Raw genomic sequence first — 22,201 nt, forward strand, 5'->3', positions numbered from 1 at the left:
ATTTGCAGAGTATATTAAAAACTCCATTTTTAATCTGAAGTATATGGGTAAATGTCTCAATTCTTCACTTAGAATAGAACATGTATTCATGTTAATAAAAAAATTATAAGAAAACATCATCTGGAATCTTTTTTGAAGGAGTAGCATGTTGAGAGTCCTTCCTTACTGATGAATGAAAGTGAGCATTTTGTTAAACTTTTAAGGCCAATTTTGCCAGATTAAAAAAATGCTTATGTAATCTTTGATATTAGTTATGTAATAATATAATAATAACAACAACATAGTAGCAAATGTTGATTTTAGAATGTAGGATATTTGAATTCTATCCAAAAATAGGCAATCAAGGCAATCTACTCCAGCAAGTTTTACCAACTTTACCCAACACCTTTCTTACATTTGAAAAGACATGTGTTTCCTCAAGCTGGTAATTCATATCTCTGTAGTCATCTACGTTTGTTTGAAATTACGTGACATCAATCTTCGTATGTCCTGATCACCTAGTTGAAAGATTTTGGTCATAGAGTCCTTAACAGTCCATCTCAGGATCCAACCAACACTTGAAATAAAAAATGTACATCAGCCCAATGTTCCAGGTCTTAGTGTTCCACCAGTCTTAGGTTAATTAAAGGCAGATACCATATGATCTGGAGTCAGAGCACTTTCTTTATCAATGTATATTTGTTGAGAAAGGGATTCACTCTGAGGCTTTATCTTACAAAAGAATTCCCTTCGTACATATTCTGTTAAAGATAGGCTAAAAAGATCTCCAGTTTGCACATAGAGTCTTAGGAGTTTCTTTATTTTAAAATTTGTATTCAGCCACATTCTCACCCACATGGAAAAAACAAACAAAACACACACAAACATGTTTAAAAAACATTAAGCTAATTGTTTCCTTGCTATCTTAATAGACTAGGGAGTTAGCTAAAGGGATGGGTATAGTGATAATTATGCTATTAGTAATATATTAATAACAGTATATAACATTTACTATGTGCCAACCATTACTTTAAGCATTTTACATATATTAATTCACTTAGTGTTAAAACTATCCTATGAGTTAAACACTGTCATTACACCTATTTTAAAGATTAGGAAATTGAAGAGTAGCAAGGTTAAGTAAGTTAGAAATACTATGAGTGGCAGAGCCTAAGCCCTGTAATTCCAGAACTTGTGATTTTAATCACTACTTTATGCTGTTCAAGCATTTAATTTTCCAAAGAAAAAGCAAACAATACAATTAGGGACTGGATCCTCTCAAGTCTGAAATTCAATTCCACTTCACTCTCACTATATATTCACAACTGACTCTACATATACTATTTCTAGTTAAAGTTGGCCACTGGCGAAAATATTACTAAGTAATTATTTTAAGAGAGAAAAACATAATGTACATTTCTATCGAGTAACACTCATAAGGAAAAGATCCAGGACATATAAAGAATATTTTTATCCTGCTGAATGAATAGAAACTAACATACACTGAGAATTTACAATATTGCAGGCAGTATGCTAAGTGCTTTACATGCAGTAGCTAGGTTACCCCTTGTTATCACCCTCTGGTGTAGGTGCTATTATCTTCACTTATTGAGCGTAGAAATAAAGATCAGAGTGACTGAGTTGCTTACCCAAGTGTCAGAAACAAAATTTCAAGCCAGATAGTACTGCAACTGCTTCCTATGAAAAATGAATAAAAAGTGTCAAGTTAGATGTCAAAAGGAAAAGTTCTAAAAATAAGAGGGCTATTGAAGATGGAAATGTCCATGCTGGAGTAGATTTCAAATGTAATACAATTTTTGAAAACCAACTAACAAGATAAAAATGCACCACAAACTATGATAGATAAAAAGGAAAGAATAAACAGCTATTATTTTCCCATTATTCCCGAACAGGAAAGTGCTCAGGAAAATTAAGTGTCAATACGGTAAAGGCAAAATTAAACTTTTTTTTTTTCTAAGCACAGACACAATTAACCTGTGAAAATGACTCATACTGGATGGTAATGAAGCAGATAGCTTAGTGAAATTGAGAGAACATATCTGATTCACTATAATAGGATTTTCAGTTAGATCAAATCACACATTGTATTAGTCATCCTCAGTCAGGGCATACGCTGATGAGCAAAAAGGGTCACATAAGAAAATCTTATTTTCCTCCAAGGCCAGAGGGTCATGATTAAAAATTATGATAATAGTAAATATTTATGTCATGTGCAAATGAGGGAATGGCATGTAGATGTGCCAGCAGTGTGTGAAGGCATAGTTCTGTGTCTAGTGTGCTACTATGTACTGCTTTGTCCAGTTAGTTTCGGTTCTCTCCCTCATACCAGGGAGGAAAAAGGGACAAAGGCGTCCTCTGTTTCAAGAGAAGAAAAAGAGTCCCCATAATTTCTCATGCATTAGGAGATGAACTACCCTTAGAATGCCGTGGACAGTCCGGAAGGTGGTTCATAAAATGACAAAAAGCAAGGGCACGACTCACCACAGGAATTACAGGTCTCACAGTTTTAAAGATCTCTACACTGAGGATCACTGACTTGGATTTTTATTCTAATTCTCACCTCTCGTGTGATAATAGACAATAAGCTTTCACTTTATTTTTTTTAATGTTTTATTTATTTCTAGGAGAGAGAGAGACAGCGTGAGCAGGGGAGGGTCAGAGAGAGAGGGAGACACAGACTCTGAAACAGGCTCCAGGCTCTGAGCCGGCAGTCAGCACAGAGCCCGACGCGGGGCTCGAACCCACGAACCGCGAGATCATGACCTAAGCGAAAGTCGGACGCTCAACCGACTCAGCCACCCAGGCGCCCCAATAAGCTTTCACTTTAAAGTGTTGGCATTTCCCTTTCTGTAAAGCGTTTGAATTAGTTAAAATCATATGAGATTATATATTTATAATATTCCTTTGAATTATCACTGCCTGATTCTTACAGAAGGCTGTTATCCTATCCTTATAAGTGTATGGTACAGAGAACGATTTCGGTGTTTCTTTGAGATTTACCATTCCTCTAGCTCCACGAATAAAGCCTGTTCTGAGCTTTCACAGCTGTGCTTCTGCTGGACCTACTCGTCTCTTGGCAAAAGGGCATTCCCATTATTTTATTTCTTATAAATGACTTTTAAAAGTTTATCTACTTGAAAAATGTCAACATTTGTTTGTTTTTGAGAGAGAGAGAAAGACCGAGTGCGAGTGGGGGAGGGGCAGAGAGAGGTGGGGACAGAATCTGAATCAGGCTCCAGGCTCTGAGCTGTCAGCACAGAGCCCAGTGCAGGGCTTCAACCCACAAACTGCGAGATCATGACCTGAGCCCAAGTCAGAAGCTCAACCAACTGAGCCACCCGGGTGCTCCCAAAATTTATCCATTTTAGACACAGAGAGAGAGAGAGAGAGAGAGAGAGAATGCATGCATGCGTGTGCACATGAGTAGGGGAGAAGCAGAGAGAGAGGCAGAGAATCCCAAGCAGTCTCCTGTCAGCACAGGGCCCGAGGTGGGGCTTGATCTCATGAAACTGTGAGATCCTGACCTAACAAAATCAAGAGTGGGATACTCATTTGACTGACCCCCCCAGGCACCTCCTTCTTATTATTTTGATAACTCGGGGTGCATACTGCAAGTCTGAATATGCTTACTTTTTCAACATGGTCCTTGTTCATTATACTAGGGTTTTTTTTTCCCCCCTAAACAGTCTGTATCTATGTTCTCACTCTGTGTTCTGAAAATTTTTACCCTTGTGTGCTCTCATCACTTATATTTCTCTGGTTTTCTCCAGATCACTATTTCAAATAAAATATGTTGAGAGAGGGCCTGCCCTACCATTCACATACAATGAACTTCAAAGCAAAATTGAAAACTATCATATGGAATATAATAACACTGTAAGGAATCCAAGAATAAGAATCCACTGTATGTTTAAATTAAACATTTTATGAAACAGAACATAAGTAGTGGACACTATTGTAAAATGTGTCACCCTCTCGTTTTTGCTTTTACAGATCTAGATAATGTGGAAGGAATTGCTGTAGACTGGATTGGAAATAACCTTTACTGGACAAATGATGGCCATAGGAAGACCATTAATGTGGCCAGGCTGGAAAAAGCTTCTCAGAGTCGGAAGACTATTTTAGAGGGAGAAATGTCCCATCCCAGAGGGATTGTGGTGGATCCTGTTAATGGGTATGTAATATTTGATCAGCCTAAGATGAGAAAAGTATTACTATTTTTTTCTTTTTACTTAGTAGTAGCAACTTAGATTTAAATTCACACATGAACGGCCTGATTGGGAAAGTTAGTCATTTACTGATTTTCTCTTGTAGAAAATATTCTAAATAAATGTGTCAAAATGTATTTAACTGAAATAAACAGGTTATTTGTATAAAGGATATGTCTACTTGATTAACTCAGACAAGGACCATACTTCTCCATTTTAGACTGCCTGACACCAAGATAAATAATCAATTGAGAGAAGCAATCAATTTAATTTTAAAGGGTATTAAAATTTAATGTATTCAGAACATAGCAAGGATTTTTATTTTTATTTTTTTGGTATATTTACTGTGAGCCAGGCATTGTATTAGACAGGTTCACTATACTCATTTTCTGTAACCCTCACAATTATCTTTTGAATTAGTTGCAATTTTCATCCTTGTTTTATAAAGAAGAAATGGGTAATTGATTTGCAAAAGATCATTTCATTATTAAGTGACCAACTAGATATTTAAACCCAAGCAGTATCTCTCCAAGAATTTACTCATCGCCACTATACTTTACCAGTTTTTACTAGTCTAGGTTAATAGTCGCATAATTTTAGACATAACCATAGTTTTCCTGTAGTGAAGTCATTTTGAAGTATGTACTACTTGTTTCAGGATGGAATAATTTGTGCAATTCTCAGGAATATCTATTTCCTTTTATTTGTATTCAGAGCTATTACCTGAACACAAACAACACTGTGCACACAGAAATACTGAAAAACTGTGAACATTCCTACCAGAATGTCAGAATTAAGTGAATAGATTACATATTTTAAATGTGCAGTTGTTATATGTGACATTTATCACCCCATGTCTTATATTTTAATGTTTCAAAATGACATCACATCACTAAATGAATATTTCTTATATTTTACTACACACATAACAAAAGTACTCCATTGAGTAGGAAGCATGTGGCTTCCTTATAAACTGAGATCACCAGATTGTAGTTCATAGAATTGTTTGTGTTGAGAATAGCTCCAAACACAATTAGGGTGCTTCCTCCTCAGCTGACATTTAAACAGTGGCTGAACTCATTGTATGTGTTTTTATAAGACATAATTGTAAAGTAATTTCAGTGATTTTATGTGTGAATTCTATAATTATCTGTCCTATTCCTGGACTTTTAAACTAAATCATCTATCTGACCTTTAAATCAAGGCAATCTGAATTTTAAGAGAAACTATTTATTACACATCCTCCAAATCTACTTGAAGCAAGATATCTTAAAACAGCATCTTTGTTCTCAGTATTCTGTTAGAGAAATACTTTGTGGTGGTTAAAGAGCCATTGCGGTGCTCACATGACACAAATATGGAGATCATAGAATCATATTATTTAGAAGGAAATATAGAGGCCACTAGTCCCATCTCTCAATTTCTACTCAGAAATCCTCTCCAGTATTTCTCTAATAGATGGCCATCCAACTTAGATCTGAAACCTATAGCATCTACATATTTTATAGTATTGGGGGGCAATTCTAATTGACTTATTAAAGAAATATCTGCATCTCTGTAATATCTACTAACTGACCCTATATTTGCCTCTACTGCTACAAAGAATGACTTTTATACCTCTTCCATCAGACATTTTCTAATAGAATATTGTTATTATGCCCCAACCTGAAACCACATATATTTGTACACACACACACACACACACACACACACACATTTTTCCCCCAACAACATACTACACTCAGATTTCTGCACTAGGTATACAGTGGTTAATAAAACAGGCATAACCTTAATCCTTATAAAGCATCTTCTGTTCTCTGCAAGGTAAGGGGTAGGTAGATAGAATACGAAATAACTGCCAAATGAGCAACTAATGTAATTTCAACAGACCAAAATGGAGGAGGAAAACTAATGGGATGACATGATGGAGACTAATAGGTAGAAACCAGTTTCAGTAGGCTTGCTGAAAGGCATAAGAAGGCATCATTTAAACCAAGATTTAATTGTAGAGAAGGACTCGGCAATGGAGAGTGAGAGAAAGAGTATTTCAGATCAAGAAAATGGTACATTTGAAGATCTTAGGTTTGGTAAAAGCTGGCGTGTCCGAGGAATGGCAATGAGGACAGTGGAGATGCACTGATGATAGCAAGGAGAGAAATGATGGAGATGCACTTGGAAAGGAAGCGGGACCTTGTCCACCGGGATGACAGCTTTGTACTTTCTCTTCAGTGCAAGTAAAATAGGGAACTGAGAATCAGATGTATATTTTAAAAAATTGAATCTGACTTTCCTGTGAAGAATGGATTAGAAATTAGAAGTAGTAGTGGGGTTGTGTGAATTTAATTGTCCCAATAATTGCTTGACCATAATATATTTTTTGAAGAAGAAGTGACTTTAGTTTGGAAAAGTCAAATTGAAATAGCACAGCATATCTTTAAGCAGAACATTACAAAATAAGAAACATAATTTATTAACACTTTTTTCTGCCATAATACCCATTTACAGCTATACACAGAAGGAGAGAATTACAGGTTTTCTTTACCATAATAGCCTATTAACAAAATTACTCATTCTAGAGATCTACTTTATACAGAGCTTTATAAACAATTACAGAATCATTAATGAATTTGTTGATTTAATTCTTTATGAAAATATACCACTAATTGCCATATAGGAAATCTAGTATGCTTGGAGTAAACACACACACACACACACACATACACACTACCTATATTATAAAAGAGAATGAAATAATGTTCTTCAGAAAATCATTGAGGTTTTTAATTCAGACTTGAGCTTTAGAGGATGAGTAGGATATCCAAAAAAGTAGATTTGGTCTCAGGGTCTTAGAATAGGCAGTCATAAGGTTAGTCACTGTCCTCTGAAAGGACTATGCAAGTACTTGTTTAGAGGCAGGGAAGTTAATGGCCGTTTGAGATGAGATGAATTCATTAAGCCTGGAGCAGAGGGCATGTGAAGGAACACAGTGAGAGACAAAACTAGAAATATGCAGAAACCTTCAATGTTGGGATTAAAAGATGGGATATTTATTTCTGACAACAGAATTATTGAAGGGTTGTGAGAATAAAAGTCACATTTTTTAATTCATGACCTAGGAAGACAAGTAATACCAATATGACAGGCATATGGGACCAACCTGTTAGGAGTTCCCATTGAAAGGGATAAGAAAGAGACTGTGGCATTTGTAATAGGAACAGACAAGAGACACTGAACAGGTGGAATTGGCAGACCTCAACAATTCTATCAATATTGAAACGGGGATGATAAAGCTGGAGAAGGCATCGGTTATAATGGCATGTTTCTCAAGCTGATAGCTACAGGTGAATTCCCTCCTTTCCAATAATTTCACACTTCATAATATTTATCAATAACTTAGGAACCTGCGTATTCAGTTCTGCCTTCTCAAAATGTAATCTGTAGTAAATATGTCCAAAGCTGAGTGCATATTCCCCCTCAAACATGATATCCAGTATCTCTATCTCAATTAATAGTACCACATTCTCTGGTTAACTGATAGCTATTATGTCAGCACTAAACTGGGTTTTTTAACTGTGAAATTTTTGGCAGAGAAATGCTTAAGGATTTAAATATTTCTAGGATTCACCCACCACATAATACAATTTAATTGGGATACATGATTAACATCAAAAGTCCAAGCTTAGTGCTATAAGAGCAAGCTTATTCTTATGAATAAGAAATAATCCCTGACTTTAATTATTTTAATTTTGAATTGAAACCATAAGACATGTGACATGTCAAATATAATACAGGGCATAAGTGCAATAAAAACTATAAAATAACTAAAAAATGTTACTAGGAAACAACAGAAAGGTCTTATTTTGACAGAAAGGCTAGAGATAGACTTCATCAAATAATAGAAAAATAGTGGTGCAATTTCCCTTGCCATATTAGCAGAAGACTCACTTAACCTAATAATTACTTAATTATTACCCATCTCACATATAAAAAGATTTATATTAGTTTCTGCTTACTGGAGTTCCTATTTTCTGTGTTTAGGAATCATCACATTTCATATTGATTATAAGGCTTCCACAACATAACTTTTCATTGCATAATGAAACCGGTGGATAATAATCACATACCTACCTTTTGTTATACTGGCACCCTTGTTTAAATATTTTTCTTATACTTTATTTGAATAAAGATAATCTTAGATAATGGTTCAGATCACAAACAACAATTTCTTCAAATAGGAAAATAATATAAAATATGCTTAGGTTATCCAGAATTACCCCTCATGTATGTGTGTCTGCCTGGATGTGCAATTTGGGTTGGAGAATCAAAAGAAAAACTAGAGAATCAAAAGAAAAACCACAAAGTTTTTCTTTGTGGTCAAAAGAAAAACTAGAGGCGAAGATAATTGCAATCTTAACAAGCTGTAAATTAGCAACAACAACAAAATTGCATTGACTAACCGTATTTAATATTTCAAGAGAGTATTAATAGAGATTTAAAAAGCTGTATATTGCTCATTCACATAGTCCATTTATGCAGTTGTAGTCAGCCACTTATACTAAACTAGTATAGGACTATAGCAAATAGAATGACTCTTTCCTTTGTTCCAATTGTCCCAATAATGAGACCACTTGAAGAACTTGCTGGATGCAAGATAAACATATTTCCATGTTTATTTCTAGTATTAGAATGTCTTTTGACTTCATAAAATTCACCATCTCAATATATTTCCAGGTCTAAAAGGACATAGCAGCGTAATTGTAAACTGTCAAAGGAACTTTAAGAAGTTTAACTGGCACAAAATAATGGATAGTGTGTTACATCCTCACTTGTCCCAAATCTTCCTGTTTAGATCTCAGAAGGATTTTTTGTCATGGATACAGATTTTTCCCAAATGACCTCTGGAATTATTTAGGGTCCACAAATGTGGGAGGCAGAGGATCTACTACGGGCATTTCTAAGGTCAGCAGCTTAGAAAAGGTTTAGAACTTTAGGAAGTTGAATGTGAGGCAACTGAATTAAAACCTACACTTTAATTAATAACTCCAGAACTTTCACATGACCCTAGAACAACACATGTGGAGGGTTTTAACCTCATTCATGAAGGAATTGGAACTTTCGCTCAAGGCCCTCTCTCCCAGTATTATAGCTTACACAAAAGACTTGTTTTTAAAGGCAGAAGCTTTTGTTTGAGATAGAAATTAAAGCTCAAAATCTCAAGGTCAGTCAACCTGATGTTATTAAACTCATGTGCAGCTAAATCATCTTCTGTGGGTTTCGAGGTAATAATAAGCAGCAATAAAAGCATAGATAATTTGCATCAGGAAGACAAATTAGACTTGGCCAGATAAACCCAGTATGACCATACCCTTTAGCACAAAGACAATCCAATTGCCTGTCTTACAAAAATAATAATTCATCTGAGATTAAATAAAGCCTAGAGTAGATCATTAACAGCACCATGCGTTCTCATGTCAGTCAGTCTCTCCTTTCAATCACACAATTGATTGCATGTTTTATGAAGTAGACAACATTCAAAAATACTAATTTCTCAAAGATTATTTTTCAAACTTGGTATCGACACCAAAGAGGATCAATATTTGGCACTTACTGTTAGATTAAATGATGAATAAGACCAGTAAGTATGGTAGTGGTGGTAGTGGTTTTCCCTAATGTGTCTAAATGGACTGGCCTCACTGAACACATCTTTACTTCCCTGAGTACTTCACAGATGTTGCTTCCCTTTGGCAGATTTGAGCATTTCAATAGGAGAATAAATCAGAATGTATTTAGATTTTATGGAAATGCCCAATCTGAAGAAGTGTCCCTCTATAAGGTAGCTTATGCGTGCACTCTTGTTTGTAATGTCTTAGTTGGATGTATTGGACAGACTGGGAGGAAGATGAAATAGATGACAGCGTGGGAAGGATCGAGAAGGCCTGGATGGATGGCTTCAATCGGCAGATTTTTGTGACTTCAAAGATGCTGTGGCCAAATGGTTTAACTCTGGACTTTCACACCAACACATTATACTGGTGTGACGCCTATTATGATCATATTGAAAAAGTGTTTTTGAATGGAACTCACAGGAAGGTAAAAGACAAATGCTGCTGTTTTTTGTTTTTTGGTTTTTTTTTTAACTTGCAGGCTTCTTCACAGAGCCTTGTTGTGTTGTGTTAAAAATACTTTTAAGTTTATTTTTACCCCTCTGAAGTGGCTGCCAGTAGTCTCTGTGGGGTGGCTAAAGGAGGCTAAGCATTAAGTAGTGCAGCTGGCACTTGCCTCCGGGAGACCACGACCAGCTCACTGTGGTATGCCAGGATTTGTGGGACTGTTAAAAGAAGCTCTCAGGATATCAGAGCTGTTTTAAAATGCAGTTTTTCTACATTATTGATGAGTTTGCTATGACCAAGCAACCAACTCTATTCAAATATCTTTTAATATTTGCAGCTGAAATTTAACCTATATATTATGAAAAGGTAATTATAGTACATTTATTTGAATAAAGAACTTCGTGACATTGGAACTGAAACTGAACTGAACTTCAGGGCTATTGCTATGAATTACATCAACTTTCTTTTGCCTCTTTTGGTAGGACCATTGCAAAATGATTTTTAAATTCTTGGATAAATCGAAGATGGAGTTGACTGTGTGACAGAGGCAGTGTTGACAAAACATCACCTCCTCATTTCGTCTTATAGTAACCTAAGTGTACATACATTATGAACTGACTTCAGTTGTTTACTTAAATAACAGAAAATGGAATGTTAGAAATTATCAAAATGCTTCCATTGATATTATAATAATAGCATAATACTATACTTCATTCCTTTTTTGGAAGGAGAGACTGTGCGATTGGCCAAGCCTACTCATTATGCATTCTGTTTAACAATAAATAGTACGTTACTCAGTTAATGCTATTTCAATCATTGGTTGACTCTAACTGTGCTTTTAATATTTTTCACCCAATAGTAAAATTGATTGGCATTTAACCAAATGCCACATACTTTAAGAAGTGCCAAATAAATATTTATGATTCCTTTGAAGGTATTGATATATACACCATGTAGATAACATTTTAATGACTAGCATACTTTAGTATTCATGGATGTTACAAAATAAAAGTAAGAATCTGTCTTGATTATTCAACATATGAAAATTGTGATATGAAGAATTCAGATAAAAGGAGCAAAAATTGAATTTCTAACTTCACATTATTTAGATAACTTCTTCAATTCTTTAATATTAGATGGAGTAAAAAATTATTTTTCATGTCATATATAATATTATCAGAGGTGTTATTCGTTATTCCTCTTCTACAACCCTACATGTGAAAACAGCACTTATCACATGATTGCTCCAGTTAAACAACAACAAAATGCAACTAGAATGTAAAGAATATACTAAAAAAATCAGAAATGAAGTTACCCAGTGAATCTTATTTATCTACTTTCTACTAATAAATGTTTCTATATTCAAAATTAAAATATTTACCTCCCTCTCTGTTATCTCCTAGATTTATTCAGTTTGCATTAGCCCAGTTAAGTAGGAAAATCCCTTTCACTCCCAATGTTGTAAAACCCTGTTTTATCCCTTGGCTGTTGGATAAACAATATCACAATATGCATAATGACACCAATTACTCAGATCAGTTTCTGTTCCAGGTTATGGTACTAGAATATCATAAAGCATAGAGACAGGGAAGAGTGTCAGGCAAAGTCATTTTAATGTTTGCACTTCTAGACCATGTGAGTAATGTTGTATATGAGAGAATTTATGGATGAAATACAAATGGGGTCTCCTTAAAATAACATGTCCTAAAAACAGGAAAATATGCTCACATTGCGAAATCTATTTTTCAAATATACTAAAAGAAAATATGAGTAAAGATATTAGTTACATCATTATCTGTTATACTTATTTGAATGTCATTTTCTCTAGTTATATTTCTAAAGGTCAGTTCAGATTTTTCACAACGTGTTTATGTTTTGCAGATTGTTTACAGTGGGAAAGAGTTGAACCATCCTTTTGGACTGTCACATCATGGGAATTATGTGTTCTGGACTGATTATATGAATGGTTCCATTTTTCAACTAGATTTGGTAACGAATGAGGTGACATTACTGAGACACGAAAGACCACCCCTATTTGGGCTTCAGATTTATGATCCACAGAAGCAACAAGGTATTAAAAACCATATAAACTTGCTTCTGAGTTTTACATAAAATAATACTTCATTGTATTTGCAGAAGCTTTTATTTTCACCGTGTTGCTGAAGTTTTATGATACAAGGTGTCTAGTCACTCCAAAATCAATCAAATCTTAGACTTTGTTACCATAAACATTTATTATTTAGTTTTCAAAATAGCCTAAGCAAGTAACTGGGAATTCTTTTTGAGTGAAGCTCAAAAAGCTGCAAATGGTTTCTTTTTCATGTCATCTTCACTGAAGAAGACTGGTATTTGATGGAAAAAAAATCCACTTAATGTTTCTAAAGAGTATTGTGAGAAGTGAGAAAAACTTGTATTGAGAATGGAATGTTATGTGAAAATATTTTAAAATACAGCATATATGAAAAGAGTTTTGTATAAAGTATCTTAGTGTATTTATCTGATTAGTTTCATATTCATTTAAGGAATGTTTAATTATTTTAAAGGGTATGAAAGTGAAATAATCTACCATGATATTTACATCTCATTGAAATAAGGTAATATCACTGTATGTTTTATGAGCATGAGTTATTAATATTTATTAGGCCATCTGCAAATTGCATGAATCAGAATTTAGGTATTAAAGAATAAAGCCTAGTAAACCATGTAGTAGACTTTTTGTTATGAATCTAAATAGAATCTAAAAGGAATCACTTCTCCTTTTATTTAGACATATTCTTGTGAAAATTAACTGAACATATATTTTAAAAAATTTATGCAACATGTGAGGTAAGAAATACCTGGCTTACTGTAAAATGGACTTGGGCTTAAATCCAGGTCCCACCACTATTTCCTCTGAAACTTTAGACCTATCATGAAAGGTTTGACAAAGAATTGTTTTCTTCATAAAATCCCTGTAAGAATTAAATCACTATTGTGATTACTTAGAACAGTGTCTCCCACACATTTTAAATTATTTTTCCTTTATCATTTCTTAAAAGAGGCATATTTTAATGTTTCCTTCCATATAAGAATGTTAAATAAATATTCAAAGCAGTAATGTGTCACAATTATACTCAAAAGAACACATGCCTCTGATAAAAATATATGGAACCTATTACTGTATTTCATGAGGAACTATGCCTGGTGTTCTAGACGATGCCACTGACATAGAATTTTTGAGAGCTGTCTCTCAGTTAGACAAAGCTTTTTCAAAGTGCTTTATAAAAATTTTTGAATTTTTATAAATTCAAAATGGAAATCTAACCCTAATGACTCACCTTTTTATGCAAGCTTTATTGTAGAAACCATTATGTTCTGTCTTACTGAGACCACGTGTTTGGGCAAATTGATTGATCATTTTTCATAAACTTAGGTGAAATAATTATTCCTAGTTTTCTACCCAGTCTTCGATAGTTAGCCGGATCTTCTGAATAAGTAATAGAGTATGGATAGGATGCCTGGACAACATTTTTTTCGTTTAGTCAGTAGACATTGAATTGGATAAACTACTTAGCATCTAAATTAATCAAAGTAAGCAAAACACACTCAGATGTTCAAATGCAGACATGTTACCATGTTATAAAATTTTTTCTCTCAGTGAAAATTATGCGTGAGAATGGTATTTCTCTTTATAATTTGTGAACATTAGATATTAATAAGTATTTGAAACACAAAGTTTGTGGCACACAAACTTGGTTATATACTGTCTTGTTAGACTGTTTTTCTAAGAATAAAATGGCTGTAGCTGAATAGAAAATCAATTTCTTCCATAGGTACAGATCACTATTTTTCATGGAATGGGATAAACAAGTATTATATAGCCTTGTATTTTCTCTCTCTAACAGATTGTGGTATATGACTATATAACTTATTTAAGTTTATATGTAATATTTATACATGTATCTGTGAAAATATATTACACACATATATATGATATGATAGATAATATCACATATACACACCACCTTGCAGGAATACCATGAGAAACATCCAGGAATGTCATTAATGTACCATCTAAACTCTTTTAGACTTGGTGTCAAAAAATTAGTCAGCTAATTTGACCTCTCCAGATCAGAAGAGACTCTTATCAAATTATTTTTTAATGTAGCAGCTAATTTCAGGAAGGTAGACATATAATCATACTAAACAGAAAGCTACCACTAGAAATGAATTCCTAAGTAATGCATAGGGATTTAGGGCCAAAACCTTTCTTTTTTTCTCATATGCTACTGTTGTTTCTTCTGATTTAATTAATAAACTTTCCTTCGTTTTCATTTATATTAGATATCTACAAAAATTGTTAAAATACTCTTCAGAAACTCCTCATATAAAGTATAGCAATTATATAACACATACTTTTACCTGTTTATTCTCTAGGTTCAGAAGCACACTTTTCTTTTTCCCACATGTTTTAGAGTATGAGATCATCAAAACTAAGTGTAGTATCTAAAACAGGTTTATGACTAGTTTCTTATATAGAATTAAAAATAATAGATTAGCTTCTATCTTAAATATATAAACTGTAATTCTCACTACCAGAAGATGGGCTAAACCTTCTTTTTTTTTAAAAAATACAGTTTATTGTAAAGTTGGTTTCCATATAACACCCAGTGCTCATCCCAACAAGTGCCCTCCTCCATGCTCATCACCCATTTTCCTCCTCCCCTACCCTTCATCAATCCTCAGTTTGTTCTCAAAATTTAAGACTTTCTTAAGGTTTGCCTCCCTCCCTCTACTTAAATACAACCCCCTTCCTCTCCCCTGTGCTCCTTGTTAAGTTTCTCCTGTTCCACATATGAGTGAAAACATACGAGATCTGTCTTTCTCTGCCTGACTTGTTTCACTAAGCATGATACCCTCGAGTTCCATCCACATTGCTACAAATGGCAAGATTTCATTCTTTCTCATCACCATGTAGTATTCCATTGTATATATAAACCACATTCGTCAGCTGATGGACATTTAGGCTCTTTCCATGAATTGGCTGTTGTTAAAAGTGCTTCTATGGGGCGCCTGGGTGGCTTAGTCGGCTAAGCGTCCAACTTTCGCTTAAGTCATGGTCTCGTGGTTCGTGGGTTCGAGCCCCGCGTCGGGCTCTGTGCTGACTGCCAGGTCAGAGCCTGGAGCCTGTTTCAGAGTCTGTGACTCCCTCTCTCTCTGACCCTCCCCTGCTCATGCTGTCTCTCTCTCTCTCTCCTAGAAATTAAAAAAAAAAAAAAAAGTGGTGCTATGAACATTGGGGTACATGTGCCCCTATGCATCAGCACTCCTGTATTCCTTGAGTAAATTCCTAGCAGTGCTATTGCTGGGTCATAGGAGAGTTCTATTGTTAATTTTTTGAGGAATCTCCACAGTTTTCCAGAGTGGCTGCACCAGTTTGCATTCCCACCAACAGTGTAAGAGAGTACCTCTTTCTACACATCCTCACCAGCATCTGTAGTCTCCTGATTTGTTCATTGTAGCCACTCTGACTGGTGTGAGATGGTATCTCAATGTGGTTTTGATTTGTATTTTCCTGATGATGAGGGACGCTGAGCATCGTTTCATGTGTCTGTTGGCCATCTGGATGTCCTCTTTGGAGAAGTTTGTGTTCATGTATTCTGCCCATTTCTTCACAGGATTGTTTGTTTTTTGGGTGTGGAGTCTGCTGAGTTCCTTATAGATTTTGGATACTACCCCTTTATCTGATATGTCATCTTTTACCATTTTGTTGGCTGCCTCTTAGTTTTGTTGATTGTTTCCTTTGCCATGCAGAAGCTTTTTATCTTGATGAGGTCCCAATAGTTCATTTTTGCTCTTGATTCCCTTGCCTTTGAAAATGTGTCGAGTAAGAAATTGCTGTGGCTGAGGTCGAGGAGGTTGTTTCCTGCTTTCTCCTCTAGGGTTTTGATGGTTTCCTGTCTCATATTCAGGTCCTTTATCCATTTTGAGTTTATTTTTGTGTATAGTGTGAGAAAATGATCTAGTTTCATTCTTCTGCATGTTGTTGTCCATTTCTCCCAGCACCATCTGTTAAAGAGGCTGTCTTTTTTCCATTGGATACTCTTTCCCTGCTTGTCAAAGATTAGTTGGCCATACATTTGTGGGTCCAGTTCTGGACCTATTCCATTGGCCTATGTGTCTGTTTTTGTGCCAATACCATACTGTCTTGATGATGACAGCTTTGTAGTAGAGGCTAAAGTGTGGGATGGTGATGCCTCCTGTTTTGGTTTTCTTCTTCAATATTACTGTGGCTATTTAGGGTCTTTTGTGGTTCCATATCAATTTTAAGATACTTTGTTCTAGTTTTGAGAAGAATGCTGGTGCAATTTTGATTGGGACTGCATTGAACGTGTAGATTGCTTTGGGCAGTATTGACATTTTAACAATATATATTTTTCCAACCCATGAGCATGGAATGTTTTTTCATTTCTTTGTGTCTTCTTCAATTTCCTTCATAAGTTTTGTATAGTTTTCAGCATACAGATCTCTTATATCTTTGGTTAGCCTTATTCCTAGGTATTTTATGTTTTTTTGTGCAATTGTGAATGGGTTCAGTTTCTTGATTTCTCTTCCTATTGCTTCATTATTGCTATATAAAAAATGCAGCCAATTTCTCTACATTGATTTTGTGCCCTGCAACTTTGCTGAATTCATAGATCAGTTATAGCAGACTTTTAGTGGAGTTTGTTGGGTTTTCCATATAGAGTATCATGTAATCTGTGAAAAGTGAAAGTTTGACTTCATCTTTGCCAATTCCGATGCCTTTGATTTCCTTTTGTTGTCTGATGGCTGACGCTAGGACTTCCAACACTGTGTTAAACAACAGTGGTGAGAGTGGACATCTTGATCTCAGGGGGAAAGCTCTCAGTTTTTCCCCAACTGAGGATGATATCAGCTCTGGGATTTTTATAAATGGGTTTTGTGATGTTTAAGTAAGTTCCTTCTATCCTGACTTTCTCTCCAGGGTTTTTATTAAGAAAGGATGCTTAATTTTGTCAAATACTTTTTCTGCATCAAGGACTAAAAATTCTTATTTAAATCTCACAAAAGATGTTTAATATATATACTATTGAGTCCTATTTGCATATGAACATCCCTAGGATCAGGCACATGTAGCCCTTTGCCCTCAGGAAACAATAATCTGGGAGGCAAACTGAGATTCAAACTCGGGGTTTTCTGACCACAAAGTATTTTTATGTGATGGATATGTACCCAACTTTATGAAAATTATATAACTACTATACATGCAGTTTGTTTATTTTTGAGAGAGAGACAGAGAGACAGAGACAAAGAGGCAGAGAGAGAGGGAGACAGAGAATTCTAAGCAGGCTCTGCGCTGTCAGTGCAGAGCCCAATGAGGGATTCTAATTCAGGAACAGTGAGATCATGACCTGAACTGAAATCAAGAGTTAGACAGTTGACTGACTGAAACACCCAGGCACTTTATATAACTACTATACTTTTAAATAGAAGGAAACAAGTATATCTTTTCTGCAGTCATGGTAGTTTTATCTTTGATAAATGTATGCAAAACTTTTTTTTTTTTTAATATAAAGTTCTTGACTACCTTCTACAACCCAGGATTCAGAGATCTTATGTTACAACGAACTAGTATAAAGACACAGTAATCTTTATTGAATGCATGACGTGGTCATTAACTACATTATCGTGTAGGTGTAGTAAGATTTATATTTTTTTAATTTTTTTTTTAAAATTTTTGAGAGAGAGAGAGTGAGCAAGCAGGAGAGGGCAGAGAGAAAGAGAGAGACACAATCTAAAGCAGGCTCCAGGCTCTGAGCTGTCCACACAGAACTGGACATGGGGCTCAAACTCACAAACCATGAGATCATGATATCAACTGAAGTCTGACACTTAACCAACTGCACCACACAGGCACCCCAAGATTTATATTTAGTGGTAGGGCCATCATCACAAAATTTGTCTTTCCAAAGTTTCCATTTTGGAAATAATCACTATCAAAGGATAACCCAGAAGGCTAATTAGGCTCTCAATAGAGCTTACACGCGTGTTGCACATGCACACACATGCATGTGCCCCCCACACAAAGTAACTTCAAAGCAAGCCAGATTTTCAGTGAGCATATAACTCTACAAGAAAGAAAAGACACATGTTATCCTTTCCTCAAATTGATTGAAATTATTCAAAGTTGATTCTTCTGAAATTATCCTAGATGAAATCAGGATCTGGACTTAGTATCCCACTTTACTAGTTTATATCCAACTTTTAGAATGAATGTGAAATCTAATTTCTCTTCCAAATTGTAAATCTGACTGTCTTCTTATCAAATGGGATAAAGAAAATCCCCATTATTCTATGTTTCATATTAGCTATAAAGATTTCTAACTTCACATACGATAAAACTTTGAGAAGTGAAGAGTCCAAGAAGCATGTAGAAAAGGGCATTTCTTCCTTCCCATCCTTCTGATGAAAATTTAGATAAAATGGATCAGTAGCATTCCTTTGTGGATGATTTATGTATTTTGTCATTTGCTAGAAATAAAAGATACTTTATTAACAAAAGTTAAATTATTAAGGTCTATAAACACTGATATTTTTAATTTTATTTGAGTATAGCTGACAAAGTTACATTAGTTTCAGGTGTACATCTTCATGATTTGACAAGTTCATATACATTATGCTATGTTCGCCACAAGTATAGCTGTCATCTGTCCCACTACATTGCTATTAAAATATCATTTACTGTACTCCTTATGCTCTACTTCTTATTCATGTGACTTACCCATTCCATAATGGGAGGTCTGTACCTCCCTTTCTCCTTCACCCATTGTGCCCCAAACCCTAACCCCCTTCCATCTGGCAACCATCAGTTTGTTCTCCATATTTGTAGTTCTGATTCTGCTTTTTGTTTATTCAACTTTTAAAGACTCCATTTTGAGTGGAACCATATGGTATTTGTTTTTCTCAGTCTTATTTATTTCACTTAGCATAATATCCTTCAGTCCATCCATGCTGTTTCAAATGGCAAAATCTCATCCTTTTAATGGTCATGCAATCCTGTGTGTGTGTGTGTGTGTGTGTGTGTGTATCACATATCCCTGATCCATTTTTCTGTTGATGGACATTTAGGTTGCCTCCATGTCTTGGCTATTATAAATAATGTTGTAATAAACATATGGGTGCATATACCCTTTCAAGTAAGTAAACACTAATATTAATATAAGTTTGTGAAATGCTTTCATATATCATTTACATCTTTATTACTGTTCTTTGACAGTTGTAATATGTCTTTAAATAGTCTACCTTGAAATGCAATGTATGTAGACAGAGCATATGTGTACATACATGCAAATGAGAAAAGCCCCTTTGTTTTCTTAAACTAGACTTATATATATTAACATACAGGTACCTTGTGTCTGCGTACCCAAATGATTGTTTCTGTCATACTGCTAACTAAAATTTATTCACTCATCCTTTCATTCATTCATCAAGTCATGTTTATCAAACAGTCTTCTGTGCTAGACTCTATAAGGGGTGGAGTAATCAAATTTGTCTTAACTAACATACCAGGGGGCGTGGGAAGGCAAAGATTTTGGCCCTGACAGCCATTATCTTCAATTCTATTTTAAAAGCTGCCCCTCATTTGTTTTCTTCCAATCTGGATTTTTAAAAAAGTATTTACTTCCACAGTAACTTAATCTAGGATTTCATTATGTTGTTTTCACTGTGTTATTTTTCTTCCCTTTATTGATTTAATTTTATTTTGTCATATATAAAGAAGTTAAGAGTATAAGAGCATAAGTTTTAGTTAAGAAAATTCCTTGTTTTTAATTATTAAGAAATAATGATTATAATAATAATCCTTATTCTAGTTTATTTATCTTTAATAAGGACTATTTATTTCTAGATATTAGAAAAGCCTATCTCTTCAGTAGTCACATCTGCATATGAGGTAAACCCACCTAAATAGTTTATTACAAAAATTGAATTAAATATATATGGTATAAACAACAAATAAATAAAAAAGGTAACAATCCCTGGCATTGATGCACTATGAATTTTCAATAATGATAACTGTCTATTGTTAATAGGCACTCATTCATTAATATTGGTGTATACATTTTTTTTATTTTAATTTTTTTAATGTTTATTTTTGGGAGAGAGAGAAAGCATGAGTGAGGGAAGGGCAGAGAGAGAGGGAGACACAGAATCTGAGGCAGGCACCAAGCTCTGAGCTGTCAGCACAGAGCTTGATGTGGGGCTCAAACCCACAAACCACTAAGCCAAAGTTAGATGTTTAACAAACTGAGCCACCCAGGCGCCCCTTTGTATAAAATTTTTAATGCTGTTTGTCATTCAATCATATTATTGAGAGAATATTTTTACATGAAAAGTTTTGCAATCCACTAGAAATTCAGTAAAAACTGCCACATGAGCTGTATCTGAAATATGTTGGTGATAAATTCAAATTCAAATATGTGTGTGTGTGTGTATGTATGTATGTATAAACATCTAGACAATTCTCATGGGAGATATGAAATTATACAAATTAATTTATATTTTGGATTTCTATCATGACATTACAAATATCACTTCCTCTTTCTTAATATATAGCTTTCACAGAAAGGGAATATATTTAAAAGTTTGAATAATGGTAATTTATTTTTAAATACTTAAATTTCATATTTACTGAGAATGCTAAGCATGAGTCATGCTATTGAAAATAATTATGTAATATATAGCATACATTTTCAAGATGAAAATGTGTCATAACATACTGCTTTTAGTACTTTCTTTTTACTGTTTTAAATTATTCATACATTTCTCAAAACATTTTGATTCAATCAAATGTCAATAATCTGAATGTTACTAAAATAATGAATATACAATTTGATCTGTACTAATGTTCATAAAATATTCAGAACACCTAAGTGTCCAATGAAATATTACATTTTTATTTTTAATCCATGGCTATGGAATAAACATGGCTATATCTGGAAAGTACTTAAAAATTTGCTACATGCCTGCTTGCCTGGGTGGCTCAGTACATTAAGCAACCAACTCTTGATTTTGGCTCAGTTTATGATCTCAGGGTCATGAGATCAAGCCCGGCATTGGGCTCTGTGCTAAGTGTGGGGTCTGCTTGGGATTCTCTCTCTCTCTCTCTCTCTCTCTCTCTGCCTCTGCCCACCCCCCACAAAAGTTTATATAAATAAACTTCAAAAGAAAAATTTCCACAGCCCTTATTGGAAAAAGTATGAACTAAGCTTCACTATCCTCTGAGTTCAGAAATTGATAGTAAAACTTGAATTATTGGGGTGCCCTGGTGGCTCAGTTGGTTAAGTGTCCAACTTCAGCTCAGGTCATAATCTCATGGCTTATGAGTTGGAGATCCACATTGGTCTCTGTGTTGACAGCTTGGAGCCTGGAGCCTGCTTCGGATTCTGTGTCTCCCTCTCTCTCTGACCCACCTCCACTTGTTCTCTCTCTCTCTCACTCTCTCTCAAAAATAAACATTAAAAAAAAAAAACCCTTGAATTATTAGTTTCCTTAGCTTTCAAGTATATTTTTACCTTTTGTTAAACATAACAAATTTAATTTACTTCTCAGAATAATGAAAAAAAGTGAATATATACTTCAGGTTGTTTCTTGTGATCTGTGGACACACAAAATAATCTATGGGAATAAGTTAAATATAGCGTATAGCACTGTTTTGATTTTTTTTTAACTCATTCCTTAATATTCTCTACATAGCACACTTAACCCAGTATGATAGCCTCATCTGTCACACCAGTCACATTTTTTGGTGCTGTTTAACTGCCAATACAACCTTAAGGATTATATTATCTTAGTGTATTCATTCCAAATAATTAAAAACTATTT

The 22,201-nt window shown here is 34.6% G+C and overlaps 1 protein-coding gene across 1 annotated transcript in view; it reads left to right on the forward strand.

Moving 5' to 3' along the window:
- Positions 1 to 22,201, forward strand: part of LOC120221669 (low-density lipoprotein receptor-related protein 1B-like) — a 165,958-nt gene that overhangs the window by 52,367 nt on the left and 91,390 nt on the right. Inside the window, exons 6-8 of the mRNA XM_039219187.1 lie at positions 3,994 to 4,174; positions 10,079 to 10,298; positions 12,200 to 12,389. Coding sequence (XP_039075118.1) covers positions 3,994 to 4,174; positions 10,079 to 10,298; positions 12,200 to 12,389 — 591 coding nt within the window. The remainder of the gene's footprint in view (positions 1 to 3,993; positions 4,175 to 10,078; positions 10,299 to 12,199; positions 12,390 to 22,201) is intronic.

Source organism: Hyaena hyaena, unplaced genomic scaffold, assembly GCF_003009895.1.
Source record: "Hyaena hyaena isolate Hyena2069 unplaced genomic scaffold, ASM300989v1 scaffold_800, whole genome shotgun sequence".
NCBI classification, from domain to species: Eukaryota; Metazoa; Chordata; class Mammalia; order Carnivora; family Hyaenidae; genus Hyaena; species Hyaena hyaena.